Source organism: Scyliorhinus canicula, chromosome 18 (genome assembly GCF_902713615.1).
Source record: "Scyliorhinus canicula chromosome 18, sScyCan1.1, whole genome shotgun sequence".
NCBI lineage: Eukaryota > Metazoa > Chordata > Chondrichthyes > Carcharhiniformes > Scyliorhinidae > Scyliorhinus > Scyliorhinus canicula.
This window is the reverse complement of record NC_052163.1, coordinates 124,971,170-124,998,586: the sequence shown is the minus strand read 5'-3', so window position 1 is coordinate 124,998,586 and position 27,417 is coordinate 124,971,170. Positions and strand designations below refer to the sequence as shown.

General features: G+C 48.8%; 1 protein-coding gene across 12 annotated transcripts in view; it reads right to left on the bottom strand.

The window, feature by feature from the left end:
* LOC119953663 (transducin-like enhancer protein 4) overlaps positions 1-27,417 on the bottom strand; it is a 214,066-nt gene that overhangs the window by 138,317 nt on the left and 48,332 nt on the right. For all 12 annotated transcript variants that reach the window (XM_038778151.1, XM_038778153.1, XM_038778152.1 and 9 more), the window contains exon 5: positions 57-119. In XM_038778151.1, the coding sequence (XP_038634079.1) occupies positions 57-119 (63 nt within the window). The remainder of the gene's footprint in view (positions 1-56; positions 120-27,417) is intronic.

The window sequence follows — 27,417 nt, the reverse complement described above, 5'->3', positions numbered from 1 at the left end:
ACTCAGCCTTCCATGCACCAGTTTGTACTGTTTAACAACAAGAGAAGCAAACTTACCTCTTGAGAGAGGAAAGGTATAATTTGTGCACAAATTGTGCTCAGTCTCTTCACAATTTCTGCCTGCAACAAAAAAAAAAGTGAAGTTTGGAAATTGCTACAGTTTTAATCATGACATCCACATTGTTAAAGTTAGGACAGTTTCCTTCTTCAACCTTCGAGGAGCTGAGTCCGATTCTCATCACTCACAGTCACCGTGTCCTTTTTGGCATCCCGACTCATTACAGCTAATGGGACAGGGGTACAAAGATCAGAGTTACCCAGGACTATGATCCAGGGCCTATTTGTACCTCTTAACTTGAAGAAGATATTTCATAGAATGTAAATATTTATAATCATTTTGAAATCACTGGGCGGACTCCAGCTGGAGTACTGTATCCAATTCTGGACACTACCTTGGCATGGAGAAGATTTACTCGTATGGGGTGGGGGGTGAGGAAATTTAGTTCTGTAGACGTGTTACAAGGAACCATAACTGTTTCTCTTAAGAGCTGCAAAACCTATGGGGGGGATTTAATAGCTGTCTGGGGTTGTGAAGGGTTTTAATGGATTAGATAGGGGGAAAAAACAGTTTCCGCTAGCTTGAGATTCGGCTGGAGGATCCAGGTTTAAAATAATTGGCACAAGAACCGGGAGGGGAATTGCAGCAAATTATTGTGAACTGGAACTGGCTGCCTGCGAGGGCGGTGGTAGGCGTTGACTGCACAGGAACTCATTGCCTCTAGTTCTGGGCGCTACACTTGAGGAGAGACGTGTAGATTCCCGAGAATGATTGCAGGGACGATGAATCTCAGGTGCGCAGGTGTATTGGGGAAGTTGGGAATGCTTTCCGTGGAGACGATTGGGAGAGTCAGTGCCAAATATCCGAGAGGAGATTTGATGGGGACTTTCTGAATCATGAGGGGTCTGGACAGAGTAGTTAGGGAGAAACTGTTCCCATTGGGTGGAAGGGTCGAGAATGAGGGGGCACAGGTTTAAAGGTGTCTAGTCAAAGAAGCAGTGGAGACACGAGGAGAAACCTTTTCACACAGCGAGTGATTAACATTTGGAATGCACAGCCAGCGGGCGATGGAGGCATGTTCGGCCGAGGCATTCAAGCGAGGATTAGCTCATTTTCTGAAAAGGAAGAATGTGCAGGGTTACGAGGAGAAGGCATTGGAGTGGCACTAGGTGCACTGCTCATTCAGAGAGCTGGCACAAGCAATGATGGGCCAAATGGCCTTCTTCGGTGCTGCAACAATCCTGTGAACTTTCAAGAGGAAAATGGAAATACATTTTCAAAACAAAAAAAAATTACAGGTGCGAGTTACAGCATAAATATGTTCACAAGTTGAAGGGGAAACGGAATATAAATCTCCATGCACTTCCTGCCACATCAGCCATATACCATCCACAAACCACAGTATTGCTTTCTACACTAGTGACGTCATCTGATTGGCCACTTTTGGACCAGTCATAAAGCAGAGGGTCCTTACAATTGTACAGGCACAAAGCCTCTTCTTGAAATGGATGCTTGGCCAGCTAGACAGACAACGAGAGAGCATCATAAAGGTACGAACAATGATGAAACAGTCTGCTTCATTCACCGTCCCACACAGTTGCAATATCTTGTGCTTCACAATACTCACACTCCCCCAGCTCAAACCATGCGATCTCCTGGGAAAGGCACAAAACTAGATTTAAAAATAAAATTCACCGTGGCAATTAAGTACCTCCAGGAGATTGCTCTTGTGATGAATGTAGAACTTGTTATCTACTATATTTCATATTTTGCTGCAGTAACGTTATTAAAACCCTGCTTTAAAATCCATGCAGGCAGTATACATACAGGCAGAAATTGTTATCTACTATATTTCATACTTTGCTGCAGCAACGTTATTAAAAACCCTGCTTTAAAATACATACCGGCAGTATGCCTGCTAAAGCTGTAATTAGGAAGTTGTAAATGGTGAGATAATTATTGATTTTAACCACTTACTTGGTTCCAGACAAAAGGCTAATGGAATAGTGTTTTGATTGATGGAGATTCCCTGGAGTGTAGATAATTTATTAGGGCTTGTGTCTAGTCCTAGCTAAGCAGGCCATGGAAATTAGCGGGATGCAGATGGTGTCATTAATGGGAGGAACCAGGTCGGTCTGTAGTTTTGCAGTCCATTAGAGAATTTTAAGTTGAATAGCAGTTTTGCCACACGTTGTTAGGTTGAGCAGAAGTGTACTGGATCTTGAAGGGATCTCTCTCTCCAGAGATTTCCAAAGCTAAGCAAATAACCTGTTTTGTCAACTTTATTTATGAGTGGCATTTGAACTGTATTGGGTTGCTTAATTGGAATTAGCAGCAGATGTAGATCGTAAGTTCAAGTTTTTCCTTTTGTTTAAGTATAATTTAACTGATAATTGTAAAACTATTTATTTGATGTTAATGTAGTTCATTCTGTGTTTAAATTAAAATTTAACATAAAAGACACCTATTGTTTAGAGTCATCAGTCCTGCGGTGAGGTATCCTTTCCTCAATTTTACAAATAGAAAAACTGTTTAGGGCTCTTGACCGATATCCTAACAAACATTGGGGTCTGGTCCGGTATCCTAACACCCTGAAGTATCTCCATTCTGTAACTGTTGCTTGTCCTCGCCATGCAGAAACAGTTCCAGCTCTGTCTTCAGACAGACAGACAGGCATGGACATTTACTAAAGAGACTTGCACTGGTTATCTTGGTGTAGAGTGAGTAAATGGGGTAAACATTGTGCCTCTTTTTCCAGCTATAAAATGTGTGGAACACTGACCAACAGAGAGACCGGGGCAAGCATTAATAATAATAATCTTTATTATTGTCACAAATAGGCTTACATTAACACTGCAATTAAGTTACTGTCAAAAGCCCCTAGTCGCCACAACCGGCACCTGTTCGGGTACACAGCAGGAGAATTTGGAATGTAGAAATTACCTAACAAGCACGTCTTTCAGGAATTGTGGGAGGAAACCGGAGCACCCGGAGGAAACCCACGCAGACACGGGGAGAACGTGCAGACTCCGCACGGACAGTGACCCAAGCCGGGAATCGAACCTGGGACCCTGGCGCTGTGAAGCAACAGTGCTAACCACTGTGCCACCCAAGGCAGTGAGCCAATACATAAACATGGGCATGGATCATTTGGGTTAAACAACCAGCTTCTGCACTGTAAATTCAACTAGAATATGGCAGCGAGTTGCAATAATAGACTTTGGTAGTCAGAGAGGAGACGGTTAATGGCCGTAATACAGGAGGCGATGGGAACACTCCAAACAGGAAGGCGTTTGCAATTGACAAACTGAATGCATTATTAAGGAGAAGGAATGCCTCAGGCTGCAACGTTCTCCTGAGCTTTGCAGCCAGTTCAAACCTCATTCTTGGGCAGCAGTTGAACTGCTCGAGTGTGTCCCTCAGTGCTAACACGCTCTCATTCATTTCCTACATTAGCATGCGTGATTATATCATGGAGGTAAAAGTTGGGAGGGGGGGGGCTGATGGGTTGAGAAATGAACGTCACCCCTCTAATTCATGGAAGTGCTAAATCGCAATAATCAAAATTACAACAAGTAGTAAATAATAGGTGTGTGTCAATGCAACTCAGGCTGTCACACATCGATAGCCGCCAGTACATACAAGTTAAATGATGTTGGGACAACTGGGGAAATATTCCAGTCAACTGCATTCTAACCGAATGCTTTCAACTGTTTCTTCTTTTGAAACCAGCGAGGAGCTGTCCTAATTGCCTGGCAGCTAAATATGACACGTACAGTGGCAACAGCAACAACTTGCGTTTATTTTGGGCGTTAATCATCCCACGGTGTTTCACAGGGACAGCCATCAAACCAGATTTGGCACTGGACCACACGAGGACAATGCAAGAGACCTGGCCACAAGCTTGTGCAAACGGGTAGCTTTCAAAGGGGTGCGTTAAAAAGGAAAGTGGAAAGGTGCAAGGAGGGGATTCCAGGGCTCAGGGCCCAGGCAGCAGGGCTCAGGGCCCAGGGCTCAGGGTCCAGGCAGCAGGGCTCAGGGCCCATGCAGCAGGGCCCAGGGCTCAGGGCTCAGGGCCCATGCAGCAGGGCCCAGGGCTCAGGGCTCAGGGCCCATGCAGCAGGGCCCAGGCAGCAGGGCCCAGGGCTCAGGGCCCAGGCAGCAGGGCCCAGGGCTCAGGGCCCAGGCAGCAGGGCTCAGGGCTCAGGGCTCAGGCAGCAGGGCTCAGGGCTCAGGGCCCGGGCAGCAGGGCTCAGGGCTCAGGGCTCAGGGCCCAGGCAGCAGGGCCCAGGGCTCAGGGCCCAGGCAGCAGGGCTCAGGGCTCAGGGCTCAGGGCCCAGGCAGCAGGGCCCAGGGCTCAGGGCCCATGCAGCAGGGCCCAGGGCTCAGGGCTCAGGGCCCATGCAGCAGGGCCCAGGGCTCAGGGTCCAGGCAGCAGGGCCCAGGCAGCAGGGCCCAGGGCTCAGGGTCCAGGCAGCAGGGCCCAGGCAGCAGGGCCCAGGGCTCAGGGCCCAGGCAGCAGGGCTCAGAGCTCAGGGCCCAGGCAGCAGAGCCCAGGCAGCAGGGCCCAGGCAACAGGGCTCAGGCTGCAGGGCCCAGGCAGCAGGGCTCAGGCTGCAGGGCCCAGGGCTCAGGCAGCAGGGCCCAGGCGGCAGGGCCCAGGGCTCAGGCAGCAGGGCCCAGGCGGCAGGGCCCAGGGCTCAGGCAGCAGGGCCCAGGGCTCAGGGTCCAGGCAGCAGGGCTCAGGGCCCAGGCAGCAGGGCCCAGAGCTCAGGGCCCAGGCAGCAGAGCCCAGGCAGCAGGGCCCAGGCAGCAGGGCTCAGGCTGCAGGGCCCAGGGCTCAGGCAGCAGGGCCCTGGCAGCAGGGCCCAGGGCTCAGGGCCCAGGCAGCAGAGCCCAGGCAGCTCTGGAACGGTGAACGGCCAATCGTGATACGGTTAACATTGCAACTAATAATAATAATAATCTTTATTAGTGCCACAAGTAGGCTTACATTAACGCTGCAATGAAGTTACTGTGAAACGTCCCTAGTGGCAACATTCCTGCGTCTGTTCGGGTACATAGAGGGAGAATTCAGAATGTCCAATTCACCTAACAGCATGTCTTTTGGGACTTGTGGGAGGAAACCGGAGCACCCGGAGGAAACCCACACAGACACGGGGAGAAAGTGCAGACTCCGCACAGACGGTGACCCAAGCCGGGAATCGAACCTGGGACCCTGGAGCAGTGAAGCAACAGTGCTAACCACTGTGCTACCATGTCACCGTGTGCAAGAGACCAGAATTGGGGCAGCGCAGAAAGCCCAGGAGGGGTTGCGGGGCTGGAGAAGATCGCACAGATACGGATGGACGGGACAGTAGAGGGATTTGAAAATAAGGGCAATGGATTTAGAACGTTGGCAAGTAAGAAGGCATCATGCTGAATCCCACCTGCCACGGTGCCATTTTTCAGCTACCGAACCCAATTGCTGGTCTGTGCCCACTGAGGGCGGAAGAGCCATTGAAGAAAGTGGCAATGGAGGAAAGCCCATCAGCTGATCCGGGCATCGAACCGTTGCAGCGACAAAGAGAAAAGCAAACCACTGCGCAGGGCTGCTTTACACCGGCACTGATCCCTCACCCAGCCAGCGAGAGAGGAGATGGAGAGGGCTGTGTTTACATTGCAAACTCTCTGCTTCAGCAGCTGATCTGCTTTGTATGCACATACTGCTATCACTCACGGAGCTTCTTTATCAATAACAACCCAATGTTTTGTACCACAGTCATTCACATGAGGGTAGGACAAGAGGGCAGGGGAACTGAGATCTCCTGCGAGTAATTAGAATACAAAGACAACACGGCTATCACAGCAATCAGAAACAGGTGACACCATGCTCCTGAATAGGATTGACTCATTTACATGAAAGGCTGGCTTCGTGATTGAGGTGCCCATAGCTAACGAGCACATTACTCTAGTTTGCGCAAGGGTGATAGCCCAGTTTTTGTATTGATATTTTTCCATTTTTTTTTGTCCGCCCTGAATGAAAAGCTATTAAGAGCACTTCACATTACATTCCCAGGCTGTTTGATCTATTCATTCAGCACTCCCATTACATCTAACAACCTTTCTCACATTGGGCATGGTCTGGCTGAAGAGGCCATGTGGGTATTAGAATACATCTGCATCCGAGCACACACATGCCAGGCTGATGCTCCAGTGCAGCAATTGTGGGAGTGCTGCACTGTCAGAGGTGCCATCTCTCAGGTATGTCACTAAATTGGGGCCCCATCTGCGTCTTAGGTGGGCAAATAGTGGCCTCAGCACCATTTCAAAGAAGTGCTGGAGGGTCCTTTACTGAATAGAATAGAATAGAATCCCTACAGTGCAGAAGGAGGCCATTCAGCCCATCGTGTCTGCACCGGCCCTTGCTCCGATAGAGCACCCTGCCTCGGCCCAATTTCCCCACTCCTAGCCCTGTAACGCCACCTAACCTTTGGGCAATTTAGCATGGCCCATTCACCTAACCTGCCCATCTAACCGGACAAGACTGTGGGAGGAAACCGGAGCACCCGGAGGAAACCCACGCAGACACGGGGAGAACGTGTAAAAGCCACACAGTCACCTGAGGTCAGAATCGAACCTGGGACACTGGTGCTGTGAGGCAGAAGTGTTAACCACTGTGCCACCCCTTTATATCAATCCCCACCCCAACCTTCCCTCCTCGCACCCATGCGCACGGTCAATATTCATCCTTTGACCACCATCACCCCCAAAAAACCCAGATGATCTGATCTTCAGTGAGTTGCTGCTTGAGGGAGCTGGAACAATGATGTGTTTAAAGAAACTGTTGCAATACCTAGATTAAAACGGGTTATTCACCATTGCTGTTTGTGGGAGCTTGCTGTGCAGAAATGGGCCGCCATGTTTCCTACTTTACAACAGCGACTGCACTTTGAAAGAAAGTCATTGGTTGTAAGGAGCTTTGCAATGTCCTGGGGTTGCGAGAGCCACTATATCAACGCACGTCTACTCATTGTTTTTTCCACTGTCTTTCCTGTAGTGCACTACAGTCAGTGAAGTGCTTTTGAAGTATCTGGGGTGCAATTCTCCCAAAACATTTCTTTTTTTTTTAAACAAACAATTTTATTGAGGTATTTTTCAGCATTGTAAACGATGTCGGCATTGCATCAACAAAAAGAAAGCAAAAAAGGCAAAAATGTACAAACATCCACGTACAATCAATACTTCAATCGTAACATACTGCACAAGCCCGCTCCTTTCCCATCGGCACTACCCACCAATTTATCCCTCCTACTCTACTCTACTCTAACCCCTACCCCCCGCTGACGCTCACTCTCCCGCAAAGAAGTCAATGAATGGTTGCCACCTCCGGGCGAACCCCTGTACAGATCCCCTCAAGGCGAACTTAATTTTTTCCATACCCAGAAAACTCGACATGTCCGCAAGCCACCACTCAGTCTTCGGGGGCTTTGAGTCCCTCCATGCCAATAATATTCGTCGCCGGGCTATCAGGGAAGCAAAGGCCAAAACATCGGCCTCTTTCTCACCCTGGACTCCCGGGTCTTCCGAAACCCCAAAAATTGCTCCTAAAACATTTTGAAGTGCGGTCTCCGGCGGGAAACGTGGCGCAGGATTCTCTGATCCTGAGGCTAAGTGTTGACGCCTTTGGAAATGCCGTCGAGTTTCTCGTCCGGGGGGGGGGGGGCGGCACAGCGCTGGAGCGGTTCACGGCATTCCAGCTGTTGATCCGGCCATGGAACGGGCGCCGGGGGATGCACGCATGCACAGTGGGTCTGGCGCGAACCCGCACATGCGCAATCCCACCGGCGCGATTTCCGCGCATGCGCGGTGTCTCCCTTGTCCGCGCCGGCCCCGACCCAACATGGCGCAGGAGTACCGGCGCCAGCACGGAAGAAAGGAGGCCGGGAGATAGAGAGGCCGGCCCGCCGATCAGTGGGTCCCGATCGCAGGCCGGGTCACATGGGAGCCCCCCCCCACCGGGGTCGGACCCTCCCTCCGCTCCCCGACCCTTCAATGCGGAGTTCCCGCCAGCTGAGATCAGGTGTGGACGGTGTCGGCGGGACTCGGCACCGAAGGGTCTGCGGCCGCTCGGTCCATCCCGGCCCAAGAATCGGCGGGCCGGCCGCGCAGAGGGGCCCGCGACCAGCGCTGCGCCAACTCTCCACAGCATCGCGTGCCAGCATCGGGGCGGCGTGGTGCGATTCACGCCAGTCGCGGGGATTCTCCGGCCCGGCCCTGGGCTGAGAGAATCCCGTCCGAGGTGCAAGTCCCGCTGGGTGGTTGGGCATGATCCAGATTGCAATCCACCCACACATAGGGGGGTGGGGGGATTGGACTGGCACTGAGAGGGGGAGGGCCTAAACACATCGGCGACCCCAGCTTCACAAATGTCAAAGTGATTGCCCCTCACCCCCCCCCCCCCCCCCCCCCAACTGCATAGCCTGTCCTGATCTCAGTCCCCAACCCCTACCGAGCGTACAGCTGGTAACAGGGCTCGGGTAGAGCTACACGCCACTGCTCAGATCTGGCCGGTGTTTGGACAAACGGTTGCGCGTGAATCCTCGGTTGACAGGCTACTAGCTTTAGATGTGCCATCACGGGATTGATGGGCATGGAAAGCTGCTGGGTGAGCCTGGGTACTTTCCATTTTAGTGGCTTTCCTTCCTCCTCGTGCTAATGTTCTGCCCTTCCCTCCTGCTGAACTATGGGTTCGCAATCACCATGTCCGATTGTTCACCTGCCCTCTTGAGACAGCGGGACAGTACGAGAGCGAGGAGTGGTCTTGCATCGATATATCGCTTTTCACAACCCCAGGATATCGCAAAGCACCTTGTAGCCAATGAAATGAGTTTTGGGGAGCACTCACTGTTGTAAAATAGAAACAAATGCAGCAGCTTGCACACCAATGTTGGATAATCAGTTTTAGCGATGCTGGTTGAAGGCCATGTATTGAGTGGGGACACCAGGCAGAACTCTGACTTTGAAATATTGCCACAAGACCTTTCGAGCTCGACCTGAGCGATCAGACAGGGCATCAGTTTGACATAATCAGTTTGTGGCAACGGAGGCTGATTTCCCTCTCCCCCTGAAGCTCTCTCTCTCTCTCTAAAAAAAAAAGTGTCTCTCCACACACTTGCCCAGAAATCCAATCTGCAATCTGGGGCCTTGCCGGTGTGAGCACGGTTTAACCATCTCCCTGTATCAGCTTGCTGAGCCACCAGGGAACCATTCTGTGGTCTGATACCTGCTCACAAAGCAGCACAGGCAAGCCGGGAGCAGTTCATCGTTCAGGGAAAAAGCCAAAAAATATATAAATGACAAAAACACACACACACACACAAACATTTTAATCTTGACAGACGCTAGCATCTTTGGATCAAATCAGGAAATAAAGAGGCCTCACAATGTCTCTTGCCAAAGGCCTCATTATCAACTTCCGGCTGTTTTGAGGAATCAATACAATTAGAGCTAGCGAGGCTGTTGTCATGGCAATGGTATCTACAGGACATGACACGGCATGCTGCTGCTGCTGCTACCTAACTGCAAATCAGCGTTTCCAATTCGGCCAGTTAGCTGCCAGTGGGGAGAGTCTTGGGAAGTGGGCAGAGAAAGGGAGGGGGGGGGAGGGGGGGGGAGGGGCTGGGGTTGAGTCTAACAATCATAAACATTTCATTAACGAGTCACCCAGGAGACTGCCAGTGCATTCTACGATTAAATAAATGATTTCCAAATGCGCTCTCAACCAAGCCCGCCCAAACCCTTGGGCTTCCCAGCCAGTGAAACAGGGAGGAAATTAAAAAGGACGACCCTTGCAAAAATGAGTACCACTAGGGACTGCCTAGGGGTGATTCCTATAGCCCGGAAAAGGTCAAAATCAAACCCTCGGGAAAGTGCCGTTTTGGCCGCAAATCTCATTCCGCTGGCGGACAGATTCGGGCTGGATTTTCCGATCAGCTTTATTTTAAAGTTGCCATGACCCGGGGCGGCATGTGGCGCAGCGGTTAGCACTGGGACTGCGGCGCTGAGGACCCGGGTTCGAATCCCGGGTCACTGTCCGTGTGGAGTTTGCACATTCTCCCCGTGTCTGCGTGGGTTTCACCCCCACAACCCAAAGATGCGCTGGTTAGGTGGATTTTAAACATTTATTTTTAACAAAGTTGCCGTCAACCAGTTTAAAATAACGACGTTCCGTAAATCCATCCTTTAAACTCCAAAATATGTGGCCACGGATTGAGTCCTTCAGGGGTAGCCTGACTCGTCCAGGAGCGCTCGTCCAGATAGGCAGGCACCAATAATACAGCTTCATTGAACCATTACACATGGACTTTGGGGAAATGTCCCATTATTCCTCATGGCCGGACCTTTCTTCGCAAGTTGCCGGATGTTATTGAAAATGTCCAGGTCCAAAAGAGAGAAATGGCCCTGGGACAATTTTTGGAGACGGGCAGATGGTTCTTTGCGTTCCTGACTGTTACCAACCGACGTTAACCAAAGGAGGGTCAAACGACTTGGGGACTTTTCACAGTAACTTCATTGCAGTGTTAATGTAAGCCTACTTGTGACAATAAATATTATTATTATTCACCTCGCTGCTGCTTGCGGTGGTCGGGGGAAGAGGCTTTCAAAAATTCTTTCGCGGGATGTGAGCATCTGTGATGCCAGCATTTATCGCTAATCTCTTCGTTAAAATTCTTTTTGAAAAATTTAGAGTGCCCTATTATTTTTTTTTCCCCAATTAAGGGGCAATTTAGCGTGGCCAATCCACCTTCCCTGCACATCTTTGGGTTGTGGGGGTGAGACCCACACAGACACGGGGAGAATGTGCAAACTCCACACGGGCAGAGACCCAGGGCGGGGATCGAACCCGGATCCTCGGCGCCGTGAGGCAGCAGTGCTAACCACTACGCCACCGTGCCGCCCCTATCGCCCATCTCTAATTGCCCTCGAGACGGCGGTGGCGTGTCACCTTCTTGAACCCCTGAAAGTCTGTGTGGCGTAGGTCCACCCATGGTGCTGACAGGAATGGACGTGAGGGGCGGGGTGGGGGGGGAATTTGAGGCTCCCTTTTACCCTCTTTGCAGAGGTACAACATCCAACATAAACAGACCTATAACAGAAATATTGCTTCTAATTGACTGGCCGTGGAAACGCAGACAGGAGACAAGTCATTAAGATTCACACCATAATTAAACCTTGTTACACATGCACTCCAATTAGGGCTTATCCTGCTGCCACTGTGTTTATCGCCTGTACAAGCGCAATTGCTTTAAAAAAAAAGCACAACATTTGGGAGCGGAGGAGGGGAGAAAATCTCCCATGATGCAAGACGATCCGAGCAATATAAAAAAAATTAAGAGTGATGGCGGGGTGTGGGGGAGGAGGGAAAATAAAAGTCTATTAAACGAAAGATAAATGAGAAAATTAGCGCTGACCCACAGCAAGTCGTTAAGATACCTCGGTGAGCATTATTTGCCATTATATGGATCGATGGGCTGGGTTGCAGCAGCGATCAGTCACAAACGTACACACGCTTCAGTAGCACATGAAAATTGTGTTCTCCTTCATTGTTTGTCACTGGGCACCTTGCCAGCTTCATTTCACTGGCACGGCGCCTGCCTTTTGATGTGCACACATATTCAGCTTGATTGATAGAGCAATGCAGCAGAACAAATTATGGCCATGAAATCAGTCCAGAAAGCTGGGAGCAGTTCCTGTCCCTGCGAGACTTCCATTTATTTGTATTATGATAGCAGCGTCAGCAAGGTCACTGACAGCCAGTTCCCAGAAAGCAGCCGGCCAAGAGTATTTACCCAGAAGAGCTCCCTTCTTTATTTCCCCAGAAATCAATACTTTCCCAGCCCTCGGGGCACGCTAAGCGACGGTGGCAATCGATCAATGACATGGCTGTGTTTTTGTGTGTGTGTGTGTGGGGGGGTGGGGGAGGTGGTGGGGGTGGAGAGAGAAAGAGGGAGTTGGAGGGAGATAAAGAGGAGGTATGGCGGTGATGGGAAAATGAAGGTTGCGATTTTCATGGTGCCTTTTGCAGCCACACGACAAGTGAACGATTTTTGGAGTGTAGCTCGGGGTGTGACTTAGTGAAGGCAGCAGCCAGTTTGCACACTGAAAGCTCCCACACATGCCAGCGAATTTTATTTAGTGAGCAGAGGGGGCGCTGAAGTGGGCGGTGGCATGAAGACGGTGGAGGTGGGGGGGGGGGGTGGATTTAAGGTGGCAGGTGGTGAGGGATAAAGTGAGGAGGAGGAAGGTTGGTGGGCATGGGGAAGGAGGGATGGGTAGCACAGTGGCTAGCACTGTTCATTCACAGCACCAGGGTCCCAGGTTCGATTCCCGGCTTGGGTCGCTGTCTGTGCGGAGTCTGCACGTTCTCCCCGTGTCTGCGTGGGTTTCCTCCGGGTGCTCCGGTTTCCTCCCACAAGTCCCAAATGGCGCGCCGTTAGGTGAATTGGACATTCTGAATTCTCCCTCCGTGTACCCGAACAGGCGCCGGAATGTGGCGACTAGGGGCTTTTCACAGTAACTTCACTGCAGTGCTAATGTAAGCCTACTTGTGAGAAAAGATTATTATTACTACAGGTGAGGCGCTGTTAGAGCTCCAGGGGGCCGTTGCTCAAGCAGACTCGGCCATGCTCTCCACCATTCCGCCTGCCACCATTCTCCATCGGGCGCAGAGCTAGCAGAAGCTACCGTCAGACCAGAGACCTCCAAGAACATTGCCCTCTGCTGCTGACAGGGAGAAGAGAGACGGGGGATATTTTTACATTTCACACAGCAGGTTGCAGTTAAGTGCAGCTTGTAAACACAAAATGTCCGCCTCACTCCCTTATTACACGCTTGTCCTCCCAGAGGGGCACCCGGCTTCCAATGCTCTCCCTTTCTTTGGGTTTTCAGCTGGAGAACCTATCCCCACCGAGTGGTATTAGATTTGCCCTCTGTACAAAGTGCCTTCACTTGAAGCCATTTATTATTACATTGATTGAGAGCGCTGAGCAAGGTCACCAACCACACAAAAAAAAATCATTACTTTACATTTTTGATCTAACACCTCGAAGGCTGCCGAGGCAATCTCCTCCATTTTAAAATTTATAACAAGTTAGGGATTATGTACATTGTAATGGAAATTCAATAAATAAAGAGTTTGGCACGTAATATGATTGCAGCTCGCGACCTGGATTTAGAATGCAAATTCTCGAGATAGTCACCGCAATGTGTGTTTTGACTTGCTAAATGGTCACTGTGAATTGAAGCAGAGATTATGCAATTACTGCCTCCTTTTTTCACTGTGAAATTCTATGATTCTACTTTCTACTTCGGTATTTTTCCCCTTCCATTTACCCCAATCCGCTCCTCAAGACACTGTTTCTTTCCCCAGGGTGCCACCTGCCTCTGGTACCCGCCCGTGTGGTCTTTATTCACCCATGTGAACTTCAGCAGGAAATGTTAGCCCACTTGGCACAAGGGACATCGAAGCCCAACCTCATCTTGTGGTCACTCAACATTCGCCCACACACAAACTTTCCAGTTCAGATCAACAATAAATAATAATAGTAATAATAATAATAATCGCTTATTGTCACAAGTAGGCTTCGAAGATACTGTGAAAATCCCCTCGTCGCCACATTCCGGCGTCTGTTCGGGGAGGCCGGTACGGGAATTGAACCGGCGCTGCTGGCCTTGTTCTGCAATACAAGCCAGCTGTTTAGGCCACTGTGCTAAACCAGCCCTATAGACAGCAATAAGCAGGAGAAATCATCATAGATAATAATACAGTAGATAATTAACGTATAATTTACACTCACCTACAACTAATCACTACACTATTATAAACTATGACCTGCTCTTACTCACACTATCTTTCCTTCAGTCTGTACTCCAGCCAACTCCTTCCCTTCTCTCCCCACAAGGCTTAACATCAATGCCTTATATACTTGTAACTCTATCTCCCTCTAGTGGCTGATCTAGACATTTCATTAACCCTTGCAGTTCTTACATTTGTGATAATACCACACCGCCTCTACCACCACTTTCAGGCAGTGGGTTCCAGATTCCCTGGGCGCTTTCTCTCCTCTATTGCCAAGGGGTGCTGAGGCCAATTATAGCAGCTTGTCGCGGCTCTCGACTGAGATCAGGGCAGCCAGTGGAGCGGCCCCGGGGTCCTTCGGGTTTGATGGGTGTTGTACCACATGGAGTATTCATATTTAGCAGCACAGCCTGTTGGAAAGGCCATTCATTGGACTTTGCTGTTCTTTCAGGCACCTATACAGTGGACGGAAGAGGGTGGTGTGTCACTGGTGCCCAACAGGTTGGGATTTTTTTATTTTTTGTTCCTGGATGTCAGTGTGACTGACAAGATTATCATTTATTGCCCATCCCCAATTGCCCTTCAGAAAACATGTTGAGATGCCTTGTTTTTAAAAGTTACAATTCAGGGGCAATTTAGTGTGGTCAATTCACATACCCTGCACATCTTTGGGTTGTGGGGGCGAGACCCACGCAAATACGGGAAGATTAATGTGCAAATTCCACATTGACCCAGGGCTGGGATCGAACCCGGGTCCTCGGTGCCGTGTGGCAGCAGTGCTAACCACTGCCCCACCTTGCCACCCCCCTTCTTGACCCATTCCAGTCTGTGCGATGTTGCCACTGTCGCAGGTTGATACGTCGGAGTGGTTTGCTAGGCCATTTCAGAGGGCAGTTAAGAGGCAATCACGATGCTGTGGATCTGGAGTTATGTGTAAACCAGGCAGGGTAAGGATGGCCGATTTCCTCCCCTCAGGGCATCATTGAACCAGATGGAGTTTAATTGACAAGTCCAGTAGTTTTATGATCGTTTTTAATGAGACTCACATTTTATCAATAAATTGAATTTAAATCCCCCCAGCTGCCATGTTGGGATTTGAACTTGTGTCTCCAGAACATTAGTCCGGGCCCGTGCATTATTAGTCCAGTGACATTGGACATTATTTAATTGAGGCAATGGGTGCTCTGCTATATGCCTGGAGAGCCAGCAGACACCGGGTGCCATCTCCTGTGAACTCACCGAATCAATTTCTGAACAGGCACCTAAATGGCCAGCAGTGGTTCGCGCATGTACACCTCGCAAAGTCAACTGGCCCTTTACATCTCCGGTTGCCTCCATGGAGTTCCAGTTTTTGAAGCCCGGCGGTATGAATCCCAGAGTGCACAAAGCAGGCCAGGAAAAAGGAGGTTTGAACTTGGTGGATTCTTCGAATAGCCCTTTCGATTGGGTCCTGGGACAACTTTGGAAGAGTTCTGGGACCCTTTGGAGGGTGGCAAGACACCGGTTGGGATTGTTAGAATTTACACACAAGCTCTTTGGAATGGTCAAGCTGTCCCGGAACCATCAGGTTGTCCAGGAACCGTCGATCAGTCGAGGAACTGTCAAAGGATACTAGCCAAGTTGGCATGCAGGGGGTAATTGCAAAGCTTGGAGGATAGAGGTTACGTGGTGGCATAAGTAGACACTAAGTTGGAGGGGGCTGTGGGGCCATGGGGTGGATATATGGACACGGGTAGGGTATGGGTTGACAATAGTTGGCATGGATGGGGCATTGGGCATGTGTTGTGGGGGAGGGGGGGGGGGAAGATAGGTGAGCAATGAGGGCTGGAAGGATGTTTTTTTAAAATTAAACAGTGTTGGAGCACAGAAGCAGGCCCTGTGCCCAATCTCACCCGTCAGCCCCTGTACTCGCCCGGGGGTCGCCCACTCCAACTACTATATCAGCCAGCCCCCCCACCCCCCCTCTGACAATCATACATCAGGCCTGCACTTTTATATTTTATAATAACGTGCAACCAGTTTTAATGGTTGGATTCACGAAGCTGGGAAGTCTCCTGTTTCTGAGCCCGGGCGGGGGGGGGGGGCAATGGTTGACTACCAGCTTTGTCGGGGTGAGGTCCTGAATTGGGCATTAGGGGTCCACGAGCTGTAAGGTAACATGTCACTAGATTCACAGCTGGTAACAAGAACAGGCCTATCCAGCAGCCAGCGTGCTCGGGCCTGTTCGGATACTCGAGGCCTGCCGTTGCGATCCAGCAGCCCAAGCTCTCGAGAGACCCGCAGCTCAAGTCACCAGCCCTGCCTCCGCTCTGCACAAGAATATATTTGTGACAGAAATGAGAGTAACCACAGGGGCCAGCCACATACTCTACACGCGTCACCAGCACACACAGAAGAACTGTTAGAGGGGCATCAGGTGGGCTAAAATACATCATTTGTTCTGCGCTCATTTGCTTTGTTCTAAGACACCGTGTTTTGCACTGAATTATGTATATACCGCCTACTGAGTCTTCTCCACTCATCATAGTTTATCTGTTGATGCATCGAGGTTGGCTCCTCTGTTCAGATTAAGAAAGCTACTAGGAGGGGGATGGGTGCCCACAAGAATCTGAAATAGGAAACGGGCTCCTGCATTTAGTCATTCTGCCTGGCTGACTCACAAGAGTGAGACAAATAACCCAGGTAGCAATTAGTGAAGCTTCACGTATAAAATATGACTCCTGTGGCACTAATTACCACAATTAGAAGTTCAATGATGAGTCAAGAGAGCCCCCCCCCTTCATTTTGTTGATCACACACACACACACACACACACACACACACACACACACACACACACACACACACACACACACACACACACACACACACACACACACACATCAAACAACCTCCATCTCCGCTGACCCCTCCCCATATTTATAATGTGACTGCTCTTCCTTGTGCTCAGGTGTTTATGGGACAGTGACCACTTGCCGTCTGCACTTCCACGCCATACACGGGACGCACATCCTAACGGCTGATGCAAGGCCCGTTTTGCGCACTGTGACCCGATTTTAACGTCAAAGCTCAAAAATGGAGGCACGTGGAGCCAGGTCAGAACTGGGTGGCACCTCATCCTGGGCAGATTCATAGAATTTACAGTGCAGAAGGAGGCCATTCGGCCAATCGAGTCTGCACCGGCTTTTGGAACGAGCATCCTACCCAAGGTCAACACCTCCACCCTATCCCCATAACCGAGTAACCCCACCCAATACTAAGGGCAATTTTGGACACTAAGGGCAATTTATCATGGCCAATCCACCTAACCTGCACATCGAATCCCAACAAGTGTCCTTTATCCCTTCCCGCCCTCCCTTCCAAAAGTATTGAGGCTGAAAAGATCTTTCATGTATTGCAGCCATCAGTGACCTCTCAGCCAGGGCGCAAGGCTGACTGGTGGACGAACAGATTGCTGGAACCATTAGTAGGCGGAAGTAGCATTTCAGAGTTGGAAAGGTGACAAACACTGGCCCATGCCATAATATATTAAATCCGGAAACACCCAACATACCTCAGCTCAAATTAATGTTTGCTCCACTGGGAGCAAGCCTCTCTCGGAGCCAGAGAGTTTGTGGGTTCAAACCCCACTCCGGGCCTTGAGCACAAAGAAATTAACTTTTATTGTTACTCTTGTTTTATTAGCCACTAAGAAATTAAAACCGGTACGTCAATTCAGTACTGAGGGAGTGCTGCACTGTCAGGTGAGCTGTTAAACCTTATCTCAAGTAGACATCAAAGATCCCACAACACTATTCTGAACAAAAGCAAGGGAGCAACCCCCAGTCGCCTGGCCAATATTTATCCCTCAATTGACCTCACAAAAAGGGATTATCGGGTCGTTGCCGTGGTTTTAGAACATAGAACATACAGTGCACAAGGAGGCCATTCAGCCCATCGAGTCTGCACTGACCCACTTAAGTCCTCACTTCCACCCTGTCTCCGTAACCCAATAACCCCTCTAACCAGGGAATCGAACATGGGACCCTGGTGCTGTGAAGCCACAGTGCGAGCCACTTGTGCTACCGTTCTGACCTTGTTTGTGGGATCCTGCTGTGCATAAATTGGCTGTCGCCTTTCCTGCATTGTAATCGTGACTGCACTTCAGAAGGTACATGATTGGGTATCGAGCACGATGGCACACCCCGAGGTCCACGTGGGTTTTTTTTATATACCAGCACATTGTGTCAGCTCATAGAAATTAAACCCCTCCCCCACAATCAGCAATCGATCACTTTCTCAAGCGGATTTCTTCTTTCTCTGACCATATCGCTTTGCGCCGACCAATTTTGGTTATCTCAGTGTCACAGCTTCTTTTTCCCTCTCTGTTTAAACAGGTTTTGTTTAAAATCCGCTTCTTTAACCCAGCTCCAGGTGAGACTAGGGGGTGGATGCATGGGGAAAGAGCTGGATGCAAACTGCCAGCCAAACTCACAAAGTGACGGAAAGGTAAATAGTGCTCAACCCTTCTGTAAAAACATGCGATCCAAGTTTCTGATAGGCCATCATTTTTGGGTTCCCTACATCGAACTGAACATCTTATACACTGATGCGATTCACATACAAATAAAAAAATGGTACGCCATTTTTTAGTGCAATTTTTAAATATTTGTTCATGGGGCATGGACTAAAGGAAAGCATGGTCTTTAACCGCAGTTTGATTCCTGCTCCAAGTCACCCACCATCCTGACCTGGAAATACATCAGGGTCAGGATTCTGGAACTCCCTCCCTAACAGCACTGTGGGTGTACCTACACCTCATGGACTGAGGCAGCTCAAGAAGGTGGCCCACCACCATCTTCACATGGGCAATTAGGGATGGGCAATAAATGCTGGCTGAGCCGGTGACTTCCACGTCCCATGAACAAATATTTAAAAATTGCACTAAATAAAATGGCGTACCATTTTTTTATTTATATGTAAACCGCATCAGTGTATAAGATGTTCAGTTAGATGTTAGGGCAGCACGGTAGCATGGTGGTTAGCATAAATGCTTCACAGCTCCAGGGTCCCAGGTTCGATTCCCGGCTGGGTCACTGTCTGTGCGGAGTCTGCACGTCCTCCCCGTGTCTGCGTGGGTTTCCTCCGGGTGCTCCGGTTTCCTCCCACAGTCCAAAGATGTGTGGGTTAGGTGGATTGGCCATGCTGAATTGCCCGTAGTGTCCTAAGAAGTAAGGTTAAGGGTGGGGTTGTTGGGTTACGGGTATAGGGTGGATACGTGGGTTTGAGTAGGGTGATCATTGCTCGGCACAACATTGAGGGCTGAAGGGCCTGTTCTGTGCTGTACTGTTCTATGTAGGGAACCTGAAAATGATGGCCTATCAGAAAATTGGATCGCATGTTTTTACAGAAGGGTTGAGCATTATTCACGTATAGGAATTGCCATATCCTCTATATCATTGGCCGCACATTGTGGGGCTACAAATTAGGCATGGCCCGTTCACCCATGGCCATATCGGCTCAAGTCAAACCCGGATCACTGGGGAACTCTCCTGCTCAGACTGGTGACCGTCAGGATCCCAAGCTCAACAGGTCTGAGCAGCTGGACTCCTTTTACTTGCTTGCTTGATGGCTGTGGAGGAATAAATGGGTGGCCACAGATTGGCTGGTGTGGAAAATGGGGTGGGAGTGAAATGCCATACTGATGCAGTAGAGGGCAGTCTTCTGGGTTAGATGTGACATGGAGATGCTGGCATTGGACTGGGGTGAGCACAGTAAGAAGTCTTACGACACCAGGTTAAAGTCCAACAGGTTTGTTTCGAATCACTAGCTTTCGGAGCGCAGCTCCTTCTTCAGGAGAACATTCACCTGAGGAAGGAGCAGTGCTCTGAAAGTCAGTGATTTGAAACAAACCTGTTGGACTTTAACCTGGTGTCGTAAGACTTCTTACTGTTCTGGGTTAGAGGCGCATAGTTCAGCTGGAAGCAGAGGAAATGGAACGTGCATTCAAATAGCACCTTTTCACTCAAGGCACCCCAAAACATTTCACAGCCGAGGAAACCTTTTTGAACTGCAATTATCGTTGCTTGGAAGAGAGGCGAGGCAGCCCACAGCAAGGTCTCACAATAAGATAACTGTTTGAGTGGTGCGGGTTGAGTGATCGATATTGGCCAGGACACAGAGAATTAGTACCACAAAATTACTGCTGATGTCTGTTTGAACAGACAGGCAGTGCCTCAGTTTGACATTTGATTAGAATGACAGCACCTCCAACCCTCCAGCACACCCTCAGTGCCGTCTTGGAGGTGTCCGCTTCTGATTACATGCTCCAGTTCTGTTTTACAGCGTCTCCCCGGCTCTCTGTAGGTTAGCAGTCTTCACGCAGTGCGACTGCTGTGTACTTACATCAGGCCTCAACCAGCTCATCTGATATTGTTATTGACTGCACTCTGGGCATATCCAAGTCTGTATTAACTATACATTTGCTCCAGCCAAGCATAGCAGTGCACAGTGCCTGCCCTGCGGTGCCCTTCCTTCACTCGCTCAGAGATTTAGGACCCAATTCTTTAACTGTAAGCCCCGTCCTCATGAAAACCTGCTTAGAAGAATCCTATTGCACTCAAATCCAGAGCCAGTAATGAGAGCTTTACGCATCAGGAGCAAACTGGGGAGTGTGGACTGGGGTGGTGGGATTGGTGGGGAGAGCTGAATAACAAGAGAATGGTTTCAAAGTAGCACAATGTGCAATTATTCGGCCACTTGGGAGGAGCTCAGGGGAGGGCAGGTGATGGACCCGCGTGCTGGCAGACTAATGAATGAACTGACTCAGTGAAATCTCAGGAAGCAGCTGCCATAACAACGGGGAAGAGGTCAAATTCTCTTTACTGCCACCTGCAATGGGTTGCAGGAGTCGCCCAATGGGTTATCAGCCGCAATACGACAACCTTCAAATTTGAAAAAAAAATATCGGAGACGAAACAATATATAATGGGCCCCCGAGTAGCCAGCAATAGAAGGGAATTGTGTAGCAGGTACAGTGCTGACAGTCCACACAGCCCTGCCACTAATCCTGCTTTCCACCATGTAGAACGATACCTGGATTTCTCCCAGCAGTCACATCATCGGAAAAGGTTTTAATTAACAGGCGTCTATCCGACACAAAATACTTATTAGCTTTCACCCTCGCTTGTTCTATGATAATATGCCACACCTGGATGCGGCAGCCTGGCATTTAAATAGGGAACTGACCAGCCTTGTACTAACAGGTCGGCCTTGCTTTCTGAAGCAGAGACACCTGATGAGGCAGTCTTTAGGACCAAACAACTGTTTGCCCGCACCCCCCCCCTCCCCCCTTTTGGCTCCCACCCCACAAAATTAAAACATTTATAAATTTCTTCCAGATTTTCCCAGTTGGTGTAAATCTGCAGTGTTATATCACCTTAAAGAAAGGCCTTGTAGATATAACATACCCTATTTCTGTTATGTGAACTGGATGAAGAAGCATTATGGCAGTAGCTCCTATCTAACATTTCTGACACAGCACTAGAGAACAATAAGCACAGGCCAGTGTCGAAAATGTATTACAATCCTTTGTTTCCATTGGTTGCAATGGGAAAATGCCAAAAGAATGGACTATAATTCTTCGTCCTGTACCCGCTGGTACCAGTGAATTATTGTAAAGAGGTACAACAGAGGCCTTCTTAATAGGAATACTTCTGCAGCAACTAAGTGCTCCCTTTATACTGTCACTTATAGTAAGTGAAGGTTGTAGAGAATATGGGAACTGAATAGGTTTATGTCTGGGAGAATTTTCTTTTTACAGAGGTTCCTGCGTAACAACACTTCACAATCGCTATGTCTCCAGTTCCTTGCCTTGTGGAAATCATGTACTTTCCTTTGAGCGCTTTCCCCAAAGTTAATCTTTCCACCTTTTGGTGCGCTCCCAGCTCAACATGACAAATAATCAGCTGCTTCGACCCTGGCGCCCGTACAATTTGATTTCACAACGCCCTTCAATAAAGCTACACCGACTTCTCAACAAAAGGCCTATTTAAAATTAGACACATTTCCAAATAATTTGGGCTCATTGACTGTGGGTGTGACCAATGAATCAAACAGCTAGTGGGTGGCACGGCGGCGCAGTGGTTAGCACTGCTGCCTCACAGCACCGAGGACCCGGGTTCGATCCCGACCCGGGTCACTGTCCGTGTGGAGTTTGCACGTTCTGCCAGAGACTGCGTGGGTCTCACCCCTACAACCCAAAGGTGTGTAGGGTAGGTGGATCAGTCAAACTAAATTGCCTCTTAATTGGAAAGATTTTAAAAAAAATATATAATCAAACAGCTTGCTGACTGTCGAGTTTCACCTGTCAAAAATGTTGCTGCCGTCCCTGTAACTCCCTTATTGGGTAGGGGGTGTAGTGGTAATGTCGCTGGACTAGTAACCCAGGATAATAATCTGGTGACCCGGGTTCCAATCTCACCACGCCAAGTGATGGAATTTAAACTCAATAAAATGTCTTGAATTAAAAGTCTAATGATGCCCATGAAACCATTGCCGATTGTCGTAAAAACCCATCTGGTTCACTAATGTCCTTTAGGGAAGGAAATCTGCCACCCTTACCCGGTCTGGCCTACATGTGACTCCAGACCCCGCTCCCCTCAAGGGCAATTAGGGACGGGCAATAAGTGCTGGCCCAGCCTGCAGCACCCACGTCCCCTGAACGAATGAGGGAAAAAAATAGCAAAAGTAAACAACCCCGGGGAAACAGGATTTAAAAAAGCGGTCGGATGGGAGAAAGAGAGAGAGAATAAACTAGAGAATTTCATAACAGTCTCCTCAAGCTGGCATCTTCTTACTATGTCTAACAAAAAAGTAAAATAAGCACAACACTGGTGCAGGTGTCACATATTGAATGGGATTGGATTGCCTCAATGCAGTAGCTGGCGTGGAAACAGGAGAGGAGGGAAATGTTACACTGCTTCTGTAGGGGGAGGCCGGGGCTGAGATACATCATTGAGATGAAGTGGGGAAGCTTTAATCTAATCGAGCCGTGTTCTACATGACGTGGGAGTGTTCAATATTGAAATTAAGTGGCTGAAATGAAAAATGTTCCATTTTCCAGCATTAAAACGGTCCACCTGAATATGTGAATCATTTCCTCGTAAAAGCGCAAGATAAACACAATGATTCCATTCATTTTATATTTCCATCTTGTAACAAAGAGATGACTGAAGCAACCTGTGATTGCTTCCAGTGCATTTAGACAATAATTCATCATGAGAGCAGTCTATTTTTAAACAGTTCCGCTGCAAACCAACCATGATCCAAATGAATGCTGGGATAGACTCGAGGGGGCAAATGGCCTACTCCACATCGCGTCTTCCTGTGCGATGGCTATGTTAACTAACTGGCATGGTCCTTGGGTCAAAGCTTGATGACACTGTAATAAAATTATTCTTTCCAAGTGCAGCCATTAACTTGTCTTAACAACAGAAGCACAGGGAGGAATTTAGGAGCAGTTCTTCAAGCATTCAAATGGGAAGGGCGCCAATTAAAAAGCACCCTCCAAAGTTTGCACCAGCTGCCCCAAACTCCAGATATTAATAATACATTTTTAAAATTAGTGTCACAAGTAGGCTTACATCTACACTGCAATGAAGTTACTGTGAAAGTCCCCTAGTCGTCACACTCCGGCACCTGTTCGGGTACACGGAGGGAAAATTCAATATGTCCAATTCACGAAACAAGCACATCTTCCGGGACTTGTGGGAGGAAACCGGAGCACCCGGAGGAAACCCACGCAGACACGGGGAGAAGGTGCAGACTCCACACAGTGACCCAAGCCAGGAATCAAATCTGGGACCCTAGCACTGTGAAGCAATAGCGACAACAACTGTGCTACCTTCCACCTCACTATTCCCTCCCCAAGACTCTCTGCTAAACTCTCCTCCATTAAGATGCTCCTTAAAAACTGCCTCGTTGACTAAGCATTTGGTCACCTGTCCTAATAGCTCCCCATGTGGCTGGGTGTCAGATTTTATGTAACACTCCTGTGAAGCATTTTACTACATTAAAGGCTACGACATCAATGCCAGCTCTTGTGCAGTATTGCTATTTACATATAAATGTACTCAAAAAATCCTCGTGCAGCTTAGAATCATAGAATTTACAGTGCAGAAGGAGGCCATTCGGCCCATTGAGTTTGCACCGGCTCTTGGAAAGAGCACCCTACCCAAGATCCACACCTCCACCCTATCCCCATAACCCAGTAACCCCACCCAACACTAAGGGCAATTTTGGACACTATGGGCAATTTAGCGTGGCCAATCCACCTAACCTGCACATCTTTTAGGTTTAAGGTACGAGAGGCGAGGTTTAGAGGAGATGTACAAGGTAAATTTTTTGACACAGAGCGTAGTGGGTGCCTGGAACTCGCTGTCAGAGGAGGTGCTGGAAGCAGGGACGATAGTGACGTTTTAAGGGCATCTTGACCAATACATGAATAGGATGGGAAGGGAGGGATACAGACCCCGGAAATGTAAAAGATTTTAGTTTAGACGGGCAGCATGGTCGGCACAGGCTTGGAGGGCCGAAGGGCCTGTTCCTATGCTGTACTTTTCTTTGTTCTAACCAAGTACCCCACCTAACCTTTTGGACACTAAGGGCAATTTATCATGGCCAATCCACCTAACCTGCACATCTTTGGACTGTGGGAGGAAACTGGAGCACCCGGAGGAAACCCACGCACACACGGGGAGGATGTGCAGACTCCGTACAGTGACCCAAGCGGGAATCGAACCTGGGACCCTGGAGCTGTGAAGCAATTGCACTATCCACAATGCTACCGTTGTTGTGCAGATGCAAGTCTCCAGTTCGATCCCTCTTCAATGCCAAGTTATCCTATTTCAGCCTTGGGGCACAATAGTTGACCGTACATTAAAGCCAGCCCTTTCACTCCATTATTCATTGTGACCTGCAGAGGTGTCACGCATTGGTAACAGAACCTGTCTAATATAATGGAAAATATCAGTCAGACTCCGTAAATAACCTGCGATGTTCCCTGCCAAGCTTGCCGTGCTGTGTGCTATTAGATCTCCCTTGCAAAATAGATCAAATAGGTGTGTGTTTTTTTTTAAAACAAAGAGAATTGAAAGTAGAATGACCTCTTGCCCGTTTTCAAACTGAAGCCAGTGTGTAGAGTTTTCTACTTTTTAATCCTGTGTCAACATCTCTGGCTTCTTGATCAGGAGCAGAATGCGAAAACAAAACAACGGTCCCTCTTCTCTACTTCAACAACATGTCTGAACCTCTAACCTGTGAAAAGCAGCCCCCCACTGCACCAGTCTTGACATTTCCATTCCCCACGTCGGTCAACCTTTTCTGACCTTTCCGAGCAAGATTACGAGAACAGTAACGCAATGCCATCTGTTACAGGCACTCAGTGAGAGATTGTCAACTTGAAGCAACTTTGTGCCAACATGCTGCCAATCCCATGCTATTGACCAGCACCCATTTGGACCAGGGTTACAGTCGTCTGAATTCATTTCATATAGTAGGTGCCTGGCTGCTGGCAAATGTATTTAACCCATCAGCCTAGGCTGGATTCGAATTTGGGCCGCAACAGTGACAGGTACCAGGTGTCATGGGAATGTCACTTTAAGAAATGTTTGTCTGCTCAAGTGGCTGCAGTGAGTGTTCCCATACCAGCCTCCCCGAACAGGCGCCAGAATATGGCTTCTAGGGGCTTTTCACAGTAACTTCATTGAAGCCTATGCGCGACAATAAGCAATTTTCATTTTCATTTCGTGATATCAGAGTGTGGGTAGGGGCAGCACGGTGGCCTAGTGGTTAGCACAACCGCTTCACGGCGCTGAGGTCCCAGGTTCGATCCCGGCTCTGGGTCACTGTCCGTGTGGAGTTTGCACATTCTCCCCGTGTCTGCGTGGGTTTTGCCCCCACAACCCAAAAATGTGCAGAGTAGGTGGATTGGCCACGCTAAATTGCCCCTTAATTGGAAAAAATAATTGGGTAATCTAAATTAATAAAAAAAAAAAAAAAAATCAGAGTGTGGGTGGAGCTGAGCTCTGGCGTTTTCTTTTAGTTTTGCTCTGAGGAAAAGCTTGGGTGTGACTGTGTTTTTTTGGTTTCGTTTTAGTGTTGGAGCCGCAGCCAGCCAAAGAAGGTGTAATGTTGTTCTCTCTGCCATGTAAAGACTATCTCTTGATAATTTGGTGAATTCAGGGCGATAACTGTTCTCAGTAGTGAATTTAAACCTGATGTGCTTCTGTTAAAATGATTTTTGTCTTATGGATGTTAAAAGGAAAGTTTAAGGATTACTTAAGAGTGTTGTATTCTTTGGGGGGGGGGGGGGTATTTGAATTGATGGTTGCTAAGATGTTCACTATATGTTTTAAAAAGGTAAACTGAGTTCATAGAATAAATATGGTTTTGCTTTAAAAATTACTTTTAAATTTCTGCTGCACCACACCTGTAGAGTGGGCCGTGTGCTCCCATACCACAATCTAGTAAGTCGTGGGTCAGGTGAACACCATGATACACTTTGGGGCCCTCTAAACACTGGCCCAGGGTACATCCCAAGGTACCAGGGTAAGTGCTGCGAGGTCCAAGGTTGGGGGAGAGCTCATGTGCAGTCAGCACACATCAGACATCTGCCGGCTTTGTGTAAAGACCCATCAGCACCACAGACTCTGCCAAAATCTCCCCGGTAATGAGCCACTGAATCACCATTCCAATGGGGGGTGGGGGGGGAGGGGGGGGGGGGGGGGGGGGTGCTTCCAAAAGGTAATTGGAGAAATACTTGGGAGTGATAAACAAATGCAGGGATAGGAGGAATACGAGTCAAACGGCCTCCTTCATGTGCTTCACTATTCCAGGATGCAGGTGAGGTTTGGATTCTGCTCTGCTGCAATGCCTTCCACAGTCGAACAGCCAAGCCTCCCATGCAGAATGGGCATTTGGGCACAGCATTAGCAAGACTATCTGGCACCAAAGCAACAATGCTCAGGAGGGGGGGATGGAGGAGAAATTTGCAACAAAGTTTTCGTGTACCTTAAACACCAACACCTTTCTTTCTTGGCAGAAGCTTTAGTTTCGCTGAAAAAATACTTTTTTTGTCAAAGCGTTTCGTCTTGCACTCATCAGGACAATGCAGAAGAATATCACATGAAAAGGCAACTATTCATACTGTATGAGAAGACCGTACTGATTGTTTGACAAGTGGACCCTGATTGGTAGAGTCATTGCCATGGAGAATGCACCAGTTGATGGTGACTGATAGTTAACTGTCATGCATGGGTTGAAATTTAAACCAGGCAGCTTGACTCTGATTCATCAAGAGTTCCCTGTGGAATGAACCAGTGAATGGCTGGAACTTATTTTGTTTAGCTGAATCAGGCGATGTGTGTAGAGTCAAGCTGCCTGGTTTAAATGTCAAACAATGTTAGGCAGTTAACTGTCAGTCATCATCCACTGGTGCATTCTCCAAGACAGCAACTCTAGCAGTGTACACTTTCCACCAA